We start from the raw sequence: 20,300 nt of genomic DNA, 5'->3' as shown, positions 1-20,300 counted from the left end.
AATGTTGACTTCTTTATGCACACTTTTGTTTTTTTGCAACTTATTTGCTCTGTATGTAGAGGGACATGTCCTTGGAGTTCCCTTCTATGCACACTTTTTCATTTGAATTTTAAAGTCAGTTTGTCAAGTTCCATGAAAAACTATGATTTGATTTTGATCAAGAATATATTGCTCACAGTATGATTTGGAGAGGAATTTATTTGTTATGTAAAATTATATATATAATATATACATTTATAATATAAATCTTATATGTAATATGCATTATATAAATGTAATATATATAAGCATATATCTATTTAATTTTTAAAAATATTCTTTAGTGAAGTTTTATAGTCTAAAAGTGACTATAATTTTCTTATTAAGGTTATATTTTAAGTATCTTATAGTGTGTTTTGCTTTTGTGAATGGAATATTTTTATATTACATTTTCTAATTGGTTACTACTGCTGTATATGAGTGCTACAATTTTACATCTGATAACCTTGCTGAATTCTCTCTTTTTAAAAATATTTTTTTATTGATTTCAGAGAGGAAGTGAGAGAGGGAGAAATAGAAACATCAATGGTGAGAGAGAATCATTGATTGGCTGCCTCCCACATGCCCCCAATGGGGATTGAGCCCGCAACCTCCCGCAACCTAGGCATGTGCTCTTGATCAGAATTGAACCTGGGACTGATCAGTTTGCAGGCCAGTGCTCTATCTACTGAGCCAAACCAGTCAGGGCTAAATTCTCTTTTTAGTTCTACTATTTTATCAGTTGATTTTCTTGGATTGTGTAGGTATATTATCAGATCTTCTGAAAATCACATGTCTCTTCCTTATCAATCTTTATACTTCATTTCTTTTTCTTGTCATATGGCAAGGTCTTCTAATATAATAGTGGTCATGACCAGAAACATGCATGTCTTCTTCCTAACCTTAACAGGAATGCTACTAGCTTTTAAGTGTGATGCTTGCTGTAGCTTCTGTCCCTTATTGCCTAAGAGTTTTTATTGTGAATTTTATTATGAAATTGATCAAATGCCTTGTATTCCTCAGCTAGACATTGGTCATTTTAAGTAGTTATACCAGATTCCATTTGCTAATATTTTATTTAGGATCTTTGTTATTTCTATTCATAAGTAATATTGGTCTAATTTTCTTATACTTTTTTTATCTCTCACCAATGTTTCTCTCTCCCTCTCCCTTCCTCTCTTTCTAATATTAATAAAAACATATTTTTAAAAGGCAAGAAAATAATAATATAATAAATCCCATTGCCAATATTATTTCATATATACCTCTACCCACGAGCCCCTTCCCTGATTATTTTGAAGTAAACCCCAGATATCATATCATTTCATCTTTAATTATTTAAATGTGAACCTCCAAAAGATAAAAACTCTTAAAACACATAGCTATAATAGCATTGGCACACCTAAATATCAATAATTCCTTAATATAATTTAATGAAGTAGTGATTTTGTACATTTTGTTGGTTATTAATAGATGAATGACCTAAATAAGAATAGATCGTGTTTATTTTGACATCTTTTTACAAATGCATTGTATTAGGGTGTGAATATTCTGAACCATGTTCTTGTTTAAAGTTTTGAAATTTTTATTGGTAAATGTAACATTTTAATGGTTGTAATAATTATTTGTATAGATAAAAATATAGTATTTTATTTAAGAAAATAAACTTTGCATTTTTGCATTGTGAAAAAAAAAAGATGAATGAGCTTTTAAGGATTAAACTTTAAAACTTAAATTATCACAATAAGCACATAACCTACTTCTTTATCCAGTAGTTACACTTAAATAAACAGAACATTAATTTTTTATCTAAGGATTGGAAAACTGTGTCTTTAAAATTTAATTCTTCACTTGTCACCATCCTTTCCTATTTTAAAATTCAGGTTCTGAACATGATGGAAGAAAATGAAGCAGAAAATAATGTTGCAAAATTAGAGCAACGGGAATTTGGCCTAGATCTGGACGAACTGGACCGGCTTCAGAAAGAAAGTGAGAGAGAAGTGGCAGAGGTATGGAAAAATCTGATTCAAGCACTACAGTGAAGGAAGCAGAGAGAAAATAGGAAGGAAAACTTTTCTAGAATTATGCAAATAAAACAAAAACTTTTCCAGCACACAATGTGAATAAAGCACACCTACTGTGTATGGGTGAAACGAGTCAGATAATTTTTTAATTTGGGGGTTAGGGGAAAGAAGACCATCCAGGCCAGCCAGACATCTGATGTCTGTCTCTCTTCCATGACATCCATACCAAACATCTTCCACCATGAGTTTGAACATTTTTAGACATCCCCTCAGCCGCTTCATGTTAACTTTGGACACTGTGGAGTAACCCCTTAATTAGAGTTGAAATCTTTCTCCCTATACTCACTGATTCTTCTATTCTTTGTGTACCATCAACTCTATGGCCACTCTGAAAATGGTTAGAGAAGATTGGTAATTACCATGGTATCTTCTATTGTCTCAGCTAATTATCCCAGTTGATATGACCATCATATAATGTAGTTTGAATAGCTTCATCATCATCACACAGTTTTTCTCTGATATCATTATTTTTGAGGCTGGCACCCACAAAAGAATTCCAATTATTATCTGTCCAGTTTAGAGAAAAGCATAAACTGAAACCTCTACATTACAAAATTCTGTACTTCTATTAATTCAGCCTTTGCATCTTTTTGTGGCAGTCACATCACATTGTTTACTCATATTGATTTTATTTTAGGTAAAATCCCTAATTGTGTTTTATACAGGATGTTCTTAAGTTACCTCTTTCTCAACATTCATGGTATATTTGATTTTTTAAGTGTACATGTATAAACACATTTCCCCCTCTTAACAAGAGAATGAAATATAGCTGGATTCAAGGACATGCAAGTGAATTACATAGTTGGTTAAACAATTACATAAACAGAGACTGATGTCTCTAAGAGAGAGGTTTCCAATGATATGTATCAGGACTCGGTCCTGTTAACCCTTTGCACTCGCTTGCTTTTTTCTCGATTCCTTTATTCTAATGCTAACCGTGTCGAGTCACACTCGACATCCGAGTGCAAAAGGTTTTAAACATGTTTATTAATGACTAGAGGCCCGGTGCACGAAATTCGTGCACTGGGGGGCGGGGATGTCCTTCAGCCCAGCCTGCACCCTCTCCAATCTGGGACCCCTCGGGGGATGTCCAACTGCCAGTTTAGGCCCAATCCCACAGGGTACAGGCCTAAACTGGCAGTTGGACATCCCTTTCACAATCTGAGACTGCTGGCTCCCAACCGCTCGCCTACCTGCCTGCCTAATCACCTCCTAACCACTCCCCTGCCAGCCTGATCAACTCCTAACTGCTCCCCTGCTGGCCTAATTGCCCCCAACTGCCTTCCCCTGCCGGCCCGGTCGCCCCTAACTGCCCTCCCCTGCTGACCCGGTTGCCCCTAACTGCCCTCCCCTGCCGGCCCTGTCACCCCTAACTGCCCTCCCCTGCAGGCCCAGACACCTCTAACTGCCTTCCCCTGCCAGCTTGGTTACCCCCAACTGCCCTCCCCTGCCAGCCTGATCACCCCCAACTGCCCTCCCCTGCTGACCCAGTGGCCCCTAACTACCCTCCCCTGCCGGCCCGGTCACCCCTAACTGCCCTCCCCTGCAGGCCCAGACACCTCTAACTGCCTTCCCCTGCCAGCTTGGTTACCCCCAACTGCCCTCCCCTGCCAGCCTGGTCACCCCCAACTGCCCTCCCCGCTGGCCTGATTGCCCACAACTACCCTCCCTTGCCAGCCATCTTGTGGCAGCCATCTTTGACCCCATGGGGGCGCCCATCTTGTGCGAGGGCATGAGGATCAATTTGCATATTACCTCTTTATTATATAGGATTGGGGTGAATATGTAGAAATGAGGCAGATTTGTCAAATTGGGGGACATGATGCTGAGAATAAGTGAAAATTTATTTGGATAACAGAATCAAGATCAAAAGGACCTCAACAGACTGACTCGAGGAGATAAAATGTACCTGAATTATCGTTTATCTATCCATCAATTCATTCCACAATGCTTATTGAATACCTATTTTGTGCCAAACACTATTGTAAGTGCTGGAAATCCTATATAATAAAAGCCTAATATGCAAATAGACCAAATGGCAGAACGACCGGTCGCTATGACGCGCACTGACCACCAGGGAGCAGATGCTCAATGCAGAAGCTGCCCCCTGGTGGTCAGTGAGCTTCCACAGAGGGAGCGCCACTCAGCCAGAGCCAGGCTCACAGCTGGCGAGTGCAGCGGCAGTGGCAGGAGCCTTTCCCGCCTCCACGGCAGCACTAAAGAGCAGCTAGCCGAGTGGTAAGGAGCAGTGAGCAGGAGGGCAGTAAGGAGCAAGGGGTCCTGGATTGCGAGAGGGTGCAGGCCGGGCTAAGGAATCTCCACCCTGCCCCTGAGTGCAAGAATTTTGTGCACTGGGCCTCTAGTCTATATAAAAGCCTAAACAACTGGCCGACTGGCGAGTAGCTATGATGCACACTGACCACCAAGGGGCAGATGCTCAACGCAGGAGCTGCCAACCTGCAGTGATTTGGCAACTGTGGTTCTCAGGTGACACACCCAGAACCAGAGAGGAGGGAGCCCCACTCCAGGGTGCGTCACCCGAGAACCGCCCTCTCGCTATCCAGGACCCCTCGGGGGATGTTAGAGAGCCGGTTTTGGCCCAATCCCTGCAGGCCAGGCCAACGGACCCCACTGGGCCTCTAGTACAGTAAATAAAACAGGTCCCACCTACATGGGGCTAATCTAGTGGAGAAGACAGACCATAAATAAACAAACCTCTCTATATTGTGTGATTAAAACAAACTGGATGCTGTGATAGATGTGGGAGATCCACTTCTGTAGTCAAAGAAGATCACTTTAAAGGAGTGACATTTCAGTTGGGAATTAAAAAAAGAGAGGGAGCTGGCTATGCAAAGTTCTGGGGAGAGAATATCGGGCAATGGTAGCAGCAAGAACAAAGGCCCTGAGGCAAAAGTGGCTTAGAGTATTCCAGGAAGAGAAAGACAGACAGGCTGTAGCACAGTGGGCAGGAGAGAGCCTCATTGAATGTGGGAGAGATATCGAGTCCTTGTATATCATGGTAAAGAATTTCGCTTTTTAAATTAAAAATGCAATAGGAAGCTGTTGAAAATGATCCCATTTTTATTATAACAAATAAGCACCAATTTAGGGGCTTTCTGAATGTTATTTGGTTTTGCAACAATCCAAAAATATAGGTTTTTGTTTTCCCCACTTGCAGAAACTGAGACTTCAGGGCTAGCATCACTTGGCTAAGATCCCATGACTAGGATCTGAGTAAGGAAGTGCCAGTCTGCCCACCAGGCTTCAGGCTCTTCCTCCTTGGCCCTGCCTTCACTCGGGCCTGGAATGTCCCTTTCTGTTCTGGTACAGGGTTCTCCCAGACCATTCTGCTAGACTGCTGTGCAGGGAGTGTGGGTTAGGTGCCTGTTCCCGTCCTCACTCTAGCATTGATTCTGTCTCCAAACATACGCTGACTACCCAGTGCATCTGGGGGCACAGCAGCACTGTGTTGGGGAAAGAAGACCAAACTCCACCACTACTAAATATGCAGCCCTGACATTTAGTGAATTTACAAATGATACATATTTTTTAAGAGGCCACATTTTCATTTTTATCTTTCTCTTCATCTATGTTCTTCAAGATAAGAAAAGATGTGGAGATGCATAACCTAGCCAAGAGCTATTTGGCTGAAATTATTAAAGAAGAATGCTGGAATTCAATGGCTGTGAAAGGTCGAGCTCTGAAGGTAACAGATATAACTGCAGATATAAGGTACCCACCTTAACTTAGCCAGCGAGAAGTTTCATTGAAAGTCTCATGGCAGAAATTTTTTTAAAAAAAGAACATTAAGAAAATCTATACATAAAAAAGCATTCAAAGCATACCTTGCCCCTTTCTGTGCTGAATTTTACCTAGATGTGTCACTTTTTCTTGTCTCATTCTTCCCTCTCTGCTCAGTCCCTGTGTACTTCCAAGCTAGCACCTCTTAAGGTTTGTCTTAGCATCTCTTTCCTCTATGACACTACCTGCATCCAAGTCTTCATATCTGTCTGTTTCAAAATGTCACTCACCATCCACACAGATTGAAAATTAAAAACACTATTTTTCACCTTTCTACCTGTGCCTGCCTTCACATTTTCTAAAGGACTGGTTTTCATGCTTTTTCATTGAGGTTCCCATTTCCCTCTTTGTATAGGGTGACCCAAAGTCCCAGTTTATACCTGTGATCCTAGAGTAACTATTAACAGCACCCTCTTCACTTTTAATTATGCCCCGAACCCCATTTGGTTAATAAAGTATATGGTCAGACTACGTTTATGTGATTGCATATTCCTCAAAAACAGAGTTTTGGACTAGATAATTCTTTATTGTGGATTGAATGTAGGATGTTTTACATCCCTGGCCTCTATCTGCTAGACCCCCAATACTCCCATTAGTAAAAATCAAAAATGCCTCAAGATATTGCTAGTTGTCCCTGAGGGGCTGGAGAGGAGGGGAAAGGGCAAGCAACATCACTCCTAGTTGAGAACTACTGCTCCAGAAGTAAATCCTTCACAAAACACAGTATTTTTAAACAAAGTTTACGCCAGTACTAATGGAATATATTGCTTTATTTTCAAGAAAGCTTCCATTTTCAATTTCACTCATGCATGATAACCTATGAATTAATTTTCGTCAGGGGAAACATCCCCTACTCCATCCCAGATACACACACTTACACTAAAAATGGATTTCTTTTGTGTGTTTTTCCAACAAGTGCTTTCATATCCCCTACGTGGTTGAGAACTTCCCAATGAAAGAACGCACGGAAGAAGAGCTGAAAGAAGTGAAGAGGGTTTTGCAGCTGAAGAAGATTGAAACAGAGTGTTTGAAAGTACAATTTTAAATATATGTGTGTTTATATAAGTGATAGGTTTTATTTCAAAACCTTTACACAGATTTGAGTTAGGATACAATTTAAAATAAATAGGTATTGTCAGTATTTATATTTTCATTCCTTGTTAATTTGTAGAATGTATCCTAATGAATATAGGAATCAAATCCACAGAATCAAGAAGCCTGCATCCTACACAACACTGGCTAGCCTTTAAATGTGAGGATATAGCCCAGCCGGTGTGGCTCAGTGGTTGAGCATCAACCTATGAACCAGGAGGTCACAGCTCTATTTCCGGTCAGGGCACATGCCCGGGTTACAGGCTGGATCCCCAGTGTGGGGCGTGCAGGAGACAGCCCATCAATGATTCTCTCTCATCATTGATGTTTCTCTCTCCCTTTCTTTTCCTCTCTGAAATCAATCAAAGTATATTTTAAAAATAAAAAAGCAAATGTGAGGATATACTTTAAAAAATGAGATTTGGGAATGAAATGCCCTACTCTTTTTATCTTCTCATCTCTCTAGGGATTGCATTTTAGGATAATTGATCAAAGATGAAGTAGTGTCTGTTTTGATGGAATTATGCTTTTTCCTAAAGCAATTCCAGCTTTTTACAAAGCAGCAATCTATCAAACCACTACAAAAACACTTGCCCCACTAGTGCAATTTTGTTTTGGCAAAAACCTTGCATCCATTATTTTTCTGAAACATAAAATGAAGGTATATTTAATTCTTCTTAACCTACACCCACTAGTTTTATGTGAACAAGTTCCTTTGTAAAACATGAAGAAAAGGTGTATTTTTTAATGCTTAAGTTCTAACAAAGACTCAGAATATTTACAAACAGCTATCATTCTGACAGCAAAATATAAGTATTACATCCTAGCAAGGACAATTTCGACTCTTTTGATTTACCCACAGTTTATCAGTTTCCAAAGCTTTCACCTCTTCTGCAGCAGTTTTAAGTCTATCCATCACTTTGAATTCAGTTGTTGACAGGACAATTTAACTTCTTTAAAAAAAAAACACAACAACACATATTTTTATTGATTTCAGAGAGGTAGGGAGAGGGAGAGAGAGATAGAAACATAAAAAATGAGAGAGAACCACTGATCAGCAGACTCCTGCACACCCCCTTCTAGAGATCCAGCCCACAACCTGGACATATGCTCTGACTAAAAATTGAATTGTGATTACTTGGTTCATAGGTCAACGCTTAATCACTGAGCTACATCAGCCAGGACAATTTAACATCTTAAAGTGATTGTTGAAGCAATTAAGTTGTCACAAAATTGCCCTTTAGAGAATTCTTATTAACTTCCATGTCACCTTTTTCTATATTTAGCTACGGAAGGAAATTATAGAGGTTCAGTCTGCTATTACCATGGTTAAAAAGCCTCATCATGAAGAGGAGGATGAAGAGGACGACGAAGACATGGCAATAAAAGATACCAGGTTGCCCAATTACCTGCTTGGCAGTCTGTGTACTGATTTTGGGATACATGCCTCTTTGTTGTCAAGCCAATTGGAACTTCATTCCAGAGAGGAGAAAATCAACCAAATTATATTATTAAAAGTGGGTGAATTTTTTTCTTTATCCCTGAAAATCTCTAAAAATTCTCACTAGGGGTCTTATAAAGGCTCAAAAATGGAAATCTCATGCCAATCAAGTGATGTCTTTATATACACAGAGAAATATTTAGATGTTCTTTAAATATCCACGTTCTTTAAGCAAAGCTGTGTACAAGCGTGTCTTTCATCCATTTGGATTGGGTTCTGTGATAACAGATTTTCTAAAAAACACCTACACTGGCTGACACCACAAACAAACCATTCTTCTACTTAGATCTTCAATAAGTTCAAAAATAAAAGAAATCTTTGAATGCCATCTTCAAGGAAACCTCGATGTCAATTAGGACCTCCTTGTATGATCAAGGTGTGATTGCTTGTCTATCCCCTTAACCTTGGAAATATCATTTCCTCCCTAAGATTTGCATAACTTCTGGGGCTCAGGAATAAGGTGCAGCATCCCTCAGGCTCTAAGCTCCTACTTCTTACTTTCCACCAAACAAAAGTCAGTCTCATGATACATTTGTACATGCCTACGGGAAGGTTTTTGAGAATTCAGTGACGGAGATTACACCAATGCAAATAGTCTGAAATTTAATGTTGGCCATTCCTGATCCTGGAAGTCCTTCAGCCATGTCTACACTTTGAGTTCTAGCCTCCTGCCATGTTACTCTGCTCTCTCTTCCTATTTCTCTTTTCCTTCAACCCCTGAAGTTCCTGTGCATTTATAATAAGAACTGTTTAGTTATCTCTTTTGCTGCCCAGTTTCTGTTGAACTATGCATTTAAGGTCTCACTTTTCTGCTGCTTTATTAAACCATTTTCCTACAAAAAGGTTCTTTTAGCCCAAGATAAATTCCGGTGCCAGCTGCTAAGATCATTTTCCCACCCTGCTTTAATGGTTTCATCTTCAATAGGATAGATATAGAGAATAAACTCTAATGGTAAAATAAAGGCTACTTTGAATTGATCCATTGTCCCTAGCAGAGATGGGAATAATTCATTGGAACCCACCTGCCACCTTAGTAATTGGCTGATCCACCTAGCCAGCTTGCATCCCCTTCTTACCTGAGAATAACCTGACTGTACATGGGATCAATATTGTGTGTGGTTGTGCTTGTCTAGTAGATTCCAAACAACCTCTATAGGCCATCTCTTCCTCACTACATCTCCCCCAAACACAGTTCCAAAGAAAATATATTTCCCAATTTAAGCACATACACACTGCTTTTTGCATGTATTATGATAATTTTTAAAGAATATATACAAAAGAGCTTCCAACTATTCACCCCCCACTTCAGCATATTGAGTTATAACTTACATTTTGGGAAGAAGGTTGTGGTATAAGTTGTTGCCTGAATCCTATATATGGGATACCACTGTGGGTTAATGAACCAAGAAATGACTTACTATAAACAGTGTTTTAGAAAGATTAATTTGCTGAAACTTAAAATAATTTTGTGGGAAAAGTAAAGCTGTAGGATTATGTTACCAGTAAAGATATAATGTGATGTGTTTTCAGTAACATATTGATATTTCAGGATATCATTTACAAGGTAAAAACTGTTTTCAATAATGAGTTTGATGCTGCATATAAACAAAAAGAGTTTGAAATTATACGTGTGAAGGAAAGAAATGTAAGAATTCAAGAAATTATTTTAGATCTGGAATTGGAAGAATCAGTCTGGCTACCAGAATTTGATGACTGTGAGAAGCCAGAGAGAACCCTTGTTGTGGAAAGTAGTGAGGTACTGGCAAGCTGCATTATCTCTTCTTTTGTTTCTCATGACTGTTTCTCAAGCTCTTATTTACTCATTTTGTTTGTACTACTAGAAGTGACAGCATTCCCAGTTATAAGTAACAAAAAAAGTTGACATAGCCTCAGCAATAATGAAGATTTCTTTTATGAGTCCCAAGTTGTTCAGAGGAGATTTGGACACCAAGTCTAGAAGGAAGCAGGAACCTCAGACTGGAGTCTGGTGGGGAGTTTGGGAGTCTGTCTTCATCTCTTGGTCCTCTTCTCTCTGCATTTCAGCTTCCAGAAGCTTCTGCTTTGTATCTCCCTCACTGAAGAGAGCAGCTGATCTGAACCTGAATCTCTTAGTCCCAATTCCAGATTTACCTGGGAGGGGGCTCCTTGGTGCACCTTGTGTCCAGTGCCTGTGCAGCAGGAGTTTGGGCTCCATTGTGGGAGGGAGGCTGACAGCGCTCCAGTAATTCCGTAGGCCATTAGGGCAGCATGGGTCCCAAAGAAAGGGGCTTCCTGGACAGCCTTCTTAAAAGGTGTGTGGCACAGAGGCGATTAACAAGAAAGGCTTAAAAAAACAACAACAAAGTACCACCACGTTTCATTTCTAAAAAGTAAAAAATGCTAGAGAATGCTCAAAGAAAACCCCTTGTTCACATGAAATGATCTAAATTGCTTTGGGACACAAGGTAACAGTGTCACTTAGAAGTAACAGCAAACACTTACACTGTCACTGTTCAAAGTGACAGATAGATTGAGACTAAGTTATCATTATAAGATCTTATAAACTAGGTACCAATATTACCTCCATTTTACAGAAAAGGAAACAGGCACAGAGAGGCGAAGTAGCTTGACCACAGTTACAAAGGTAGTAAGCAACAGAGTTGGGGTTTGAACTCAATCATTATACTTCCAAGTACTTCCTCTTACCCTCTACACTCTATAGTACTTGTTTAAGGAAGTCAGTTCTTCCAGAGCCAGACTCTAGCTACAAGACTTAAGACACAAGGACCCCCAACCTGCTTCTCTCACGTCAAAATTGCTTACAATTATAATGGAGATATAAAATTTGAGATTTTTGCAATGCAGTTCTACTTTTATCTCCTTCCATTGCGAAGAAACATTCCCACGTCAAAACTGCTGCTCTGGGCTCACTTTGTATGCACGTAATTAACCCGGCCCACTGCTTCCTCTCCTATGCTAATCCCTTCTGCATTTAGGAGAGTGATCTTACAAAAACCATTCTGTCCTTCCCTGCTTAACCCCTGCAGTAGCTGCTCATTTCACTCTGGATAACACCCACAAGTCTCTTTCTGATGGCCCACCCTGGGCCTCCTTCACTCCAGCTGCTCTCCCTGCCTAGCTCTGTTCTGGCCACACTTGCATTCTCACAATTCCTTGAATGTCCCAAGCTTTGACCTTTCAGAACCTCCATCCTGAAGGATTTGGCTTAGATGGCACTTCTTTGGATGGCACTTCTTTGGATTTGGCTTAAATGGCACTTCGCTTCCCATCTAAGTCAGGTCCCCTGTTTAATTTCTTTAGCGACAGAGATGGATTTAGAGAGCTAATAGAGAAACAACTATTTTTTTTCAGTCCTCTCATTTTAGACCTTCTCTTCATTCCAAATATAGGAAATTGGTTGTAAAATCTGGATATACCCTTTATCCCCTTGATATCTTCTAAACTCTTCTTAGTGTGTGTAAAGAAAGTTTGGTTGAATTTTGTAAGAAGAACAGCAGAAAACTACATTTTTTTTTCTTTCAGATTACAGCTCAAAAGCATATTCCTCCTTGGCAAAAAGCCAAAACAGAATTGATTGCAGCCCAAAAAATGGAGCAATGGCTTCAGTCACAGGTATGCAGTTTTGCACAGTACCTAAGACCCTCATTCCTGTATGGATTCCTGTTCCTAATTTGGTTTAACAGTGTTGTTCTTGAACTCTACTATAGAAACATATAACACACTTGTCATGGTCAGAGTCACTGGAATCTCAGTGGCCCCCTTCTCCTCTCCCCTCCATGCCACTGCTCACCCTCCCCTTCCTAACTGCCTTCATTCTAACATTGAGTGGGAGGCTGCCTGAGGTCCCACCAGAGTGTCCAATCTCTGGGTCATCTACCTGCCCTCGCTGACCCTGGCTCTTTCCCAGGCCAATAGCACAAGACATCGAGCCCTGATGGACATGATGGGAGGAGTTCTGGAAGTCAAGAAGGAAGACATTCTGAGAATGGTGAGATTTCCGACATCCTTATCAAAAGTGGAATTGGGTGATGAGAACTATTTACAGTTGACCAATTTTGTCTATATGAACCTGAGCTTTAAAGTTCTACAGCAACGAGTAAACAACCTCCAGTACCCTATAAACATACCACATCAGGCAAACAAGATATTGGGAACCACAGACTTGCCTTTCAATCTGACAAAAAGGGCAGACAAACAAAAACAAGCAACCATAGTGTTTTGGTCTCACTGAACGCAGGGATAATGCTGCACCTGTTATCCTCCTGAGGCTCATTCCCTTTGACACCTGACATAGGTGTCCCTGGAGCTCAGGTGTAGTTCTAGCTATGAAGATATCAACACACACCTCCAAACCTGTCACCTAAGAGTCTGGGTACATCCCAAACTGTCCAACCTCGTTTCAGTTACAAAAAAACAGTTGTTACTTTTTTTTTCTTATATTTCGGTCAAAGTGTCAGGTGATTATCTTGCTACTGTGAAGAACTATACCATGTTAAAGGGCTCTTGCTTTTAACAGAATGATAACCCCGAACTTGTATTGTATTGCTACATGTAGATTTGTGCTCCAGTACATGCTTTCCTTTCTATCTTCAGGTGATTCCTCAGCCTGCTTTCATGGCAAAACCTGATGCCATATGGACTGAAGAGGAAAGAAAACAATTCAAAGACTATGAGAAAAAAGTCAAGGAGTTAAATGAAGAAAGAGATAAGTATAGAAAGGTCAGAAGTACAACTAATTCATATATCCTACCATATCCAGGATTTTGTTTTAATATATTTTCAAATTAAGTGTTCTTGATTTTCTCATTGACGTCAGTAGTTTAAGGATAGTGTTTCGACTGCAGTTTTGAAGGTAATTTAGGGAAGTGGGTGGACATAAAGTTAAAGAGTTAGAACAATTTAAAACAAAAAGAATGTATTTAAAATTTTTTTTTTTAATATTTTATTGATTTTTTTTACAGAGAGGAAGGGAGAGGGATAGAGAGTTAGAAACATCAATGAGAGAGAAACATTGATCAGCTGCCTCCTGCACACCCCCTACTGGGAATGTGCCCGCAGCCAAAGTACATGCCCTTGACCGGAATCGAACCCGGGACCCCCCAGGCTGCAGGCTGATGCTCTATCCACTCAGCCAAACTGGCCAGGGCATATTTAAAATTTTTTTAAAGTCCTTACTGATTTCAACATTTCCCACGTCATTACAATTCATTTGGTTCTCCAATCATTCTTCAAATGTTTCATGAACACCTACTACAGTATATTCAAGGCACTGCTCTGTATTGTCGACAGCTATTTGAGTTCAGTATTCCTCCTGCTTGATTTACTCTCAATCTCAAGGAAAGGACCTGAGGGAAGAAGGACACCATCAGCGCGGCACATACTTTACAGTTCTAATTTGAGATTTTTGCAATGCGGTTCTACTTTTATCTCCTTCCATTGCGAAGAAACATTCCCACGTCAAAATTGCTTACAATTACAATGGAGATATAAAAGCTGATGGTATACAACCAGATAAATAACACGTATTCCTCTGTGGAGAAATTAAATCATACCGTCATTCGAGGCAGGACAGTTTGTCAGCTTTACAGTGGCTGTATCTCATGAACAGTTTCTTTGAACCTATTGTTAACCTGTCCTGTTTTTATTCACTGCAGTCCTCTAAGAGTGCCCTGGCATTTTATTTTAAGATAGTGCTTTCCTGAAAGCCAAAATGAGTAGTTTTGAATGCAGTAAAGATTGCAAGGAGTTGGGGAATATATATAAAGTGTGATATTTACTCCATGGTCCTGCACTGTATGATAGTGCATTGCCCACATCCTTACCTCCCTGCTTCCTGGTCATACTCACTAGGTAAAACCCAGCCTTGACAAAGCCCAGCACTTTGCCTTCTCTGCACTTGGACCTGCAGTAGGTAAAGAAAATAAAAATACTGACTGGTTTCACTCTAATGGCCTTAATCTTCATTAGGTCCTGACACCTGCTCAGCAAAGCTAGTCCATCTCCCTGCTAGCTTAGTGAACATCACCTGGGGGAGCTTGTTACACATGCAGATTCGGATCCCATCAGGAAATGGGAGCGTCCTCAGATTCCTAACAAGCAGCACTTTTGTACCCCTGTCCTAGAGGCTCACTTCACACGGTCTCTAGCCTCGAACTTCCAACCTTCAGTCCCCTGTCACCTTATGTTCTGTTGCACTTGGAGAAGAGAAGCAACTAAAAGAGGTTTTCCTTACTCTTCTGCCACTATATCTTCCAGCCCCGGAAGTAAATCCCTAGAATCTCCCTGCCTTGCTGTTTCTTATGGAAGAAACGGCCTTGCGTCCACCCAAGCCTGGTCCTCCACGTGTGCACTAGAACCATCCCGTCTCACCCACGCAGCATGGTTACTCCAGCACTTTGCCTTTTCCCCTGCATCATCAATTTTCCCTTCTCTGCTGGAGTTTTCCTACCAACATAAACATGCTGTAATCTTTTACATTGTATACAAAAGGAAAAGAAAAAAGACTTTTTTGAAGGAGATTCTGGAGTTCTTTCTACTATTCTTGTTACTTACTTAAAAATAAAAAGTTAAAAGAAAAAAAATTCCTTTGATCCCACTTTACTGTCAATCCATTACTCAGTGTCTCCTCAAAAAAATTCCAGAAACAAACTATGATCATTCCTATTTCTCTCTTCTCAATCTTTAAAAAAAAAATAAATAAGGGAGGAGGAGGGTAGGAGGATAGATATTGAGCAAGTGATAAAGCAAATAGGGCAAAATATTAACAACTGATTAAATTGGTTAAAAGTGTATGGGAATTCTTTGTACTACTGTAACTTTTCTGTAAATTTGAAGTCATGTCAAAAGTTAAAAGATAACAAAAAATTTTAAAGATAAAAATTGTAGCAACATGTCTAGAATTGATCTGCAGATGTTGTTTTCTTTAAAAATATAAATTCATAGTTTTTCACTTACCTAGTGTATGCTTAGCTCTATGTCCTGGTGGAATTTTTTAAAAAGGGGGTGGGAACCAGCCAGTATGGCTCAGTGGTTGAGCATCAATCTTTGACCCTTGCACCAAGAAGTCACTGGTTCAATTTCTGGTCAGGGCACATGCCTAGGTTGTGGGCTTGATCCCCAGAAGGGGATGTGCAAGAGGCAGTTCATTCCCCCATTGACCTCCCCCCGGGCCAGCCTCCAAAAGGAGACATATATAATGCTATATGTAATATTTTAAACAATAAGATAAAACTTAACAAAAGAGACAGTTGATTGATGTTTCTCATCGATGTTTCTATTTCTCTCTCTCCCTTTCTCTCTCTCTAAAAATCAATAAAAACATATTTTAAAAAAAATAAAAGGGGGTGGGACTATTTTTCCCTGATACAGAACTGCTTAGAAAAATAAAACATACCAAAACATAAGAGAGGATATATATTCACTTCTTATTTCCTTAAAATCTAAACAATTCTATGAAGATGTATTCATGTCTTTTACAAAAATCAAGATTTCTTTTTCCAGACTGAATGTGTGCCTGGAAATTTCTAGCCTATATAGAGTCAGAACTTTCTGGAAAGATTTGCTGTGATCTGTTTTACTAGGCTTACTGCCACCTGCATCATTAGTAATGATCAGTGATTCTTAGCTTTCTTTTTTTCAGTAAAATATTTTTAAGCAAAAATCTCAGGCTCACAATTTAATCTACAAATCCAGGCACAACATCTCTGATTGAAGGGGGGCGGAGGGCCCAGAACACCTCTCAAGACTTGCCTGCCACCTGCCCTCCCTGTGGCAAAATGTGAACACCACCTCCTAGGACATTTGAAGTCCCTAAACGTTAACTTTGCTGTTGACTTCCTTTCTTTCAGTCCTTAGAAGCAGAATTGAAGAAACTTCAAAATTCAATTCAAGAAAGCACACAGAATTTTGATGAATATTTGAAAAGACTCTTTGAAAGGAGAGTGAAGGCAGAAATGGTTGTCAACCAGGTAAATAAAAGATTCCTTATATTCCTTTTTTAAAAATGAGTTTCCAGGTCCTTTCAGTGTTCTTGGGATATTGACCAACATCCTTTCTGGCACCAAGGTCCTGGGGGCTCTGGCCCTGGCTCCCACTCTAGCTTCATCTGTGCCACCCGCCTCCTCACTTGCCACACCCCCCTCCTCTGGTGCCTTTTGTCCTTCCTCCCAACTCTACTAGTAATATTCTCTGCCAACTTCTTTGCATCCTGGCCTATATCTATTTCACTGTCAGGTTCCAGCTTAAAAGCCAATTTCTCAAACTACATTAGATCTTCCTATTATATACTTTGTTCTTTTGCTTTGAATCATTTATTACAACTAAATTTTAGTTTTTGTGAGGTTACTTTTTAATGCTCCCAACACTATCTCCATGAGTCTGTCTTGTTCATCCCTGTATCTCCAACAACTAGCAAAGGGCTGGGTTTATCTAGTATATGTTAAATAAATGAATAATCCACATGCACACAAGATCAAATGAAAAATCTGGCTTAATTTGATTCAGCAGTAAGAATATAAATGAAGCATGCATTGACTAGAGAAGCAAGAAGACCAAGAAGTGGAGCCTTTAAATTCTGAGGGAAAATTATTCCTAACATTGGATTTTATACCTTGCCAAGCTATCAACTGAGTGTAAGAGAAGAAGAAGATTTTGAGAAATGCAAAGTCTCAAAAATTTACATGCACCCATTTTCAGGGAGCTGCTGGAAGATGTTTCTCACCAAAGCAAGGGGACCAACCAAAAATAAATGAGGGTAGTTAAAGGAACCTTGAGGAAGCAATCTGTATCCTTAGCAGCCCAACAGGAATGATATACCAAAAAAGGTTTCATTTAAGAGAGTTTAATGCATGGACTCTTTACTGAGGTATAGGCAAGGGAAACAGCAAGGAATGGCGAAACACGCAGAGACTAGAAACAATGGGAAACCAGTATCATCCCTAGAGCTAAAGAGGCAAGGGAAGGAAGCTGGTACCAGGGCCCAGCAAGACCTGTAGCCACGGGAGAGGCGTCACTCCTCAGCAGACATGGCCATAGATAGAACACAATGACTGGCCTGGCAGGAAGGGAGTGTATGTATATGGTAGTTGGGTGGGGGAAGACTGGAAATGAATATCCCAGCATTAGTCATAAGAGCAGCATTAGTCATAATGGCCAAAAAGTAAAAATAATCCAAATGTCCAACAATTGTAATGGGTAAATAAAATATGGTTTATCCATATAATAGAATGTTATTGCATGCTATGACATGGATGAACCTTGAAAACATGCTAAGTGAAAGAAACCATATACCCAAGGCCACATAGTGAGTAATTCCATTTATATGAAATGTCCAAAATAGGCAAATCCATAGAGACAGAAAGTTAATTAGTAGTTGCCTTGGGGCTGAGGCAGGGAGGCCTCTGGAAGGTAAGCAGGGCGGAGGGGGGGGGGGGGAAGTAGGGGGATGGTGGGGGAGGGAGGAGGGTGTGGAGAGAAATGGGAAATGACTGATAAAGGATTTATTTTCAGAGTGAGAAATATTCTAAAATTGATTGTGGTGATGGTTGTACAACTCTGTGAATATAGTAAAAATCAAAATGGGTTATACACTTAAATAAGTGTATGGGCTGGGAAACACATCTTAATAAAGCTGTTATTTTAAAAAGATATGCTTTAATATCTTTCATACAAGATAATGAGAAAACTATCACAGACTACTAAGTAATATCAAAAGGACTCAGGAACCAACTTTAAAAGCTCCCCTAATGGGAACAATTTAAGATTCAACAATGATAATAATTGCAACAAACTGAAACCCATCAAATTTGTTTAAATTTATAAATTTGTGATATTTTAAAAAGTAAAAAATGCTAATGGTTCACTTTCAGAAGATAACAACCAATTCATTATATAAATAAACGTAAAGAGAAGGCAACAAGTATTTATTCTACCTTTCTATATGTACTGTAACAAAAAAGCAGAGAAGGAGAAACCTCTCTTTATAAAATCACTAAAGGCCCAATGCACGAAAATTGGTGCAAGAGTAGGCCTTCCTTCCCCTGGCTCCCGGCATCGGCTTCCCTCCGGCCCCAGCTTCGTCAGGAAGGACATCCGGCATGAAGTCCAGAAGGATGTCCGATCTAATTAGCATGTTACCCTTTTATTACTATAGATTTCAATTAGTAAGTTAAAAAAAGGAATAATAGAAATAGAATATTACCATTTTGCAACTCTCAATGGATTAATGGACCTGGGCATTGAGCATTGATAGCTGCTAACATCACATTTTGTGTATTAAAAAAGGTCACATTTTAAGAAAGACAACTGGTATAAGATGTCTCCTTTTAAAAGAAGACAGTATCTCCTACAGTCTTGCCCAGTGGTCGGCAAACTCATTAGTCAACAGAGCCAAATATCAACAGTACAACGATTGAAATTTCTTTTGAAAGCCAAATTTTTAAAACGTAAACTTCTTCTAATGCCACTTCTTCAAAATAGACTCTCCCAGGCCGTGGTATTTTGTGGAAGAGCCACACTCAAGGGGCCAAAGAGCCGCATGTGACTTGCGAGCCGCAGTTTGCCGACCACAGGTCTTGCCAAGGGACAAAGTATGGGTCTCATCAGACCTCTGATCCAGCTGCCAATTTTCAGGAAATATATGGGATGAAGGACCCTCATAAAGTCACCATAAATATACAACTGGTAAAATATAGACTAGGTGATAACTACAGATAAATGTAAGGAAAAGAAAGGGATGGAAAGGAATCTGTGGAGTATTAAAAAACTTTAAAAATGTGACCTTTTTTAATACACAAGTTATACTATTGTACTTGGACAAACATACTTGGGTAATAAAACTCTAAGGAAACACAAGAAATTGATTACTCTGAGTCCTGACAGTGGTTATCATTGGGGTGGAGGCTATGATGGGACACATGGAAGGGCTTTGGGTAGTGGCAAAGTTCTGTTTCTTGAAGTGGACAGTGACTACAAGGGTATCTGCCTTAATAATAATACATTAAACTCCATGTTTGTTTGATTTTTTTTCTGTATATATGTTTTACCTTATATTGAAAAGATGAAAAGTGTAAAACAACTGAGTAGTTATTGTAACAGTTTATATCCCCATTTTCTTAAAAAATATTTATCTTTCTTGTACGTCATAAACTTGCTTAATGAGTGCCAAGTCTTTGGCCCTAAGTAGAATAATCCTTTCTTTATTATTATTATTATTTTTAAATCTTTATTGTTGAAAGTATTACAGATAAAAAATTCTTTCTTAAGTAGGACTATTGATCATTCCCCCCTCCCCTTTTTAAATATTTCCACAGGAGGAATTGAAAATAAATAACCTTCTCTTTTCTTTGCTGTTGGATGAAGAATTAAGCACCAGAGAAACATTTCTAAACAACTATCTTTTAAAGAAGCAGGAGGAGAAAGTAAGTATAGTATCTGATACCTGAGTACAGCATTTTTGGATAGACATGCTCCTTTTGTAACAAGAGCACACATGCCTAGACCCTTCCTTCCTTTCATCATATTCCTACTCAGCTGTGTGCATTCCATGGCGCCCTGTCTGGGACTTTGCTCCAGGGTCAGGTGAAAGTTACGTGATTCTTCATTTGCAGTCATTTAGTCAAAAGAACCATTTACCTTTCATGTGACATCTATAATAATAAAAGTATAATATTCTAATTAGACAGGACGTCCTTCCAGACAACCTTCAGGACGAAGGCAGGGCTTCGAGGGAAGCCCGGGTTTTGGGTGCCAGAGGGAAGCCAGTGCTGGCAGCTGGGGGAAGAAAGGCCTACTCTTGCACGAATTTC

The 20,300-nt window shown here is 39.5% G+C and overlaps 1 protein-coding gene across 1 annotated transcript in view; it reads left to right on the top strand.

The window, feature by feature from the left end:
- The window catches only part of CFAP43 (cilia and flagella associated protein 43), a 94,895-nt gene that overhangs the window by 62,307 nt on the left and 12,288 nt on the right, over positions 1–20,300 (top strand). Inside the window, exons 20-29 of the mRNA XM_054729222.1 lie at positions 1,902–2,027; positions 5,704–5,808; positions 6,820–6,936; positions 8,282–8,512; positions 10,046–10,252; positions 12,019–12,108; positions 12,404–12,484; positions 13,090–13,215; positions 16,344–16,463; positions 19,806–19,913. Of these exons, the coding sequence (XP_054585197.1) occupies positions 1,902–2,027; positions 5,704–5,808; positions 6,820–6,936; positions 8,282–8,512; positions 10,046–10,252; positions 12,019–12,108; positions 12,404–12,484; positions 13,090–13,215; positions 16,344–16,463; positions 19,806–19,913 (1,311 nt within the window). The remainder of the gene's footprint in view (positions 1–1,901; positions 2,028–5,703; positions 5,809–6,819; positions 6,937–8,281; positions 8,513–10,045; positions 10,253–12,018; positions 12,109–12,403; positions 12,485–13,089; positions 13,216–16,343; positions 16,464–19,805; positions 19,914–20,300) is intronic.

The sequence above is a fragment of the Eptesicus fuscus genome, chromosome 17 (genome assembly GCF_027574615.1).
Source record: "Eptesicus fuscus isolate TK198812 chromosome 17, DD_ASM_mEF_20220401, whole genome shotgun sequence".
Classification (NCBI taxonomy): Eukaryota; Metazoa; Chordata; class Mammalia; order Chiroptera; family Vespertilionidae; genus Eptesicus; species Eptesicus fuscus.
This window is presented reverse-complemented; position numbering and strand designations above follow the sequence as displayed.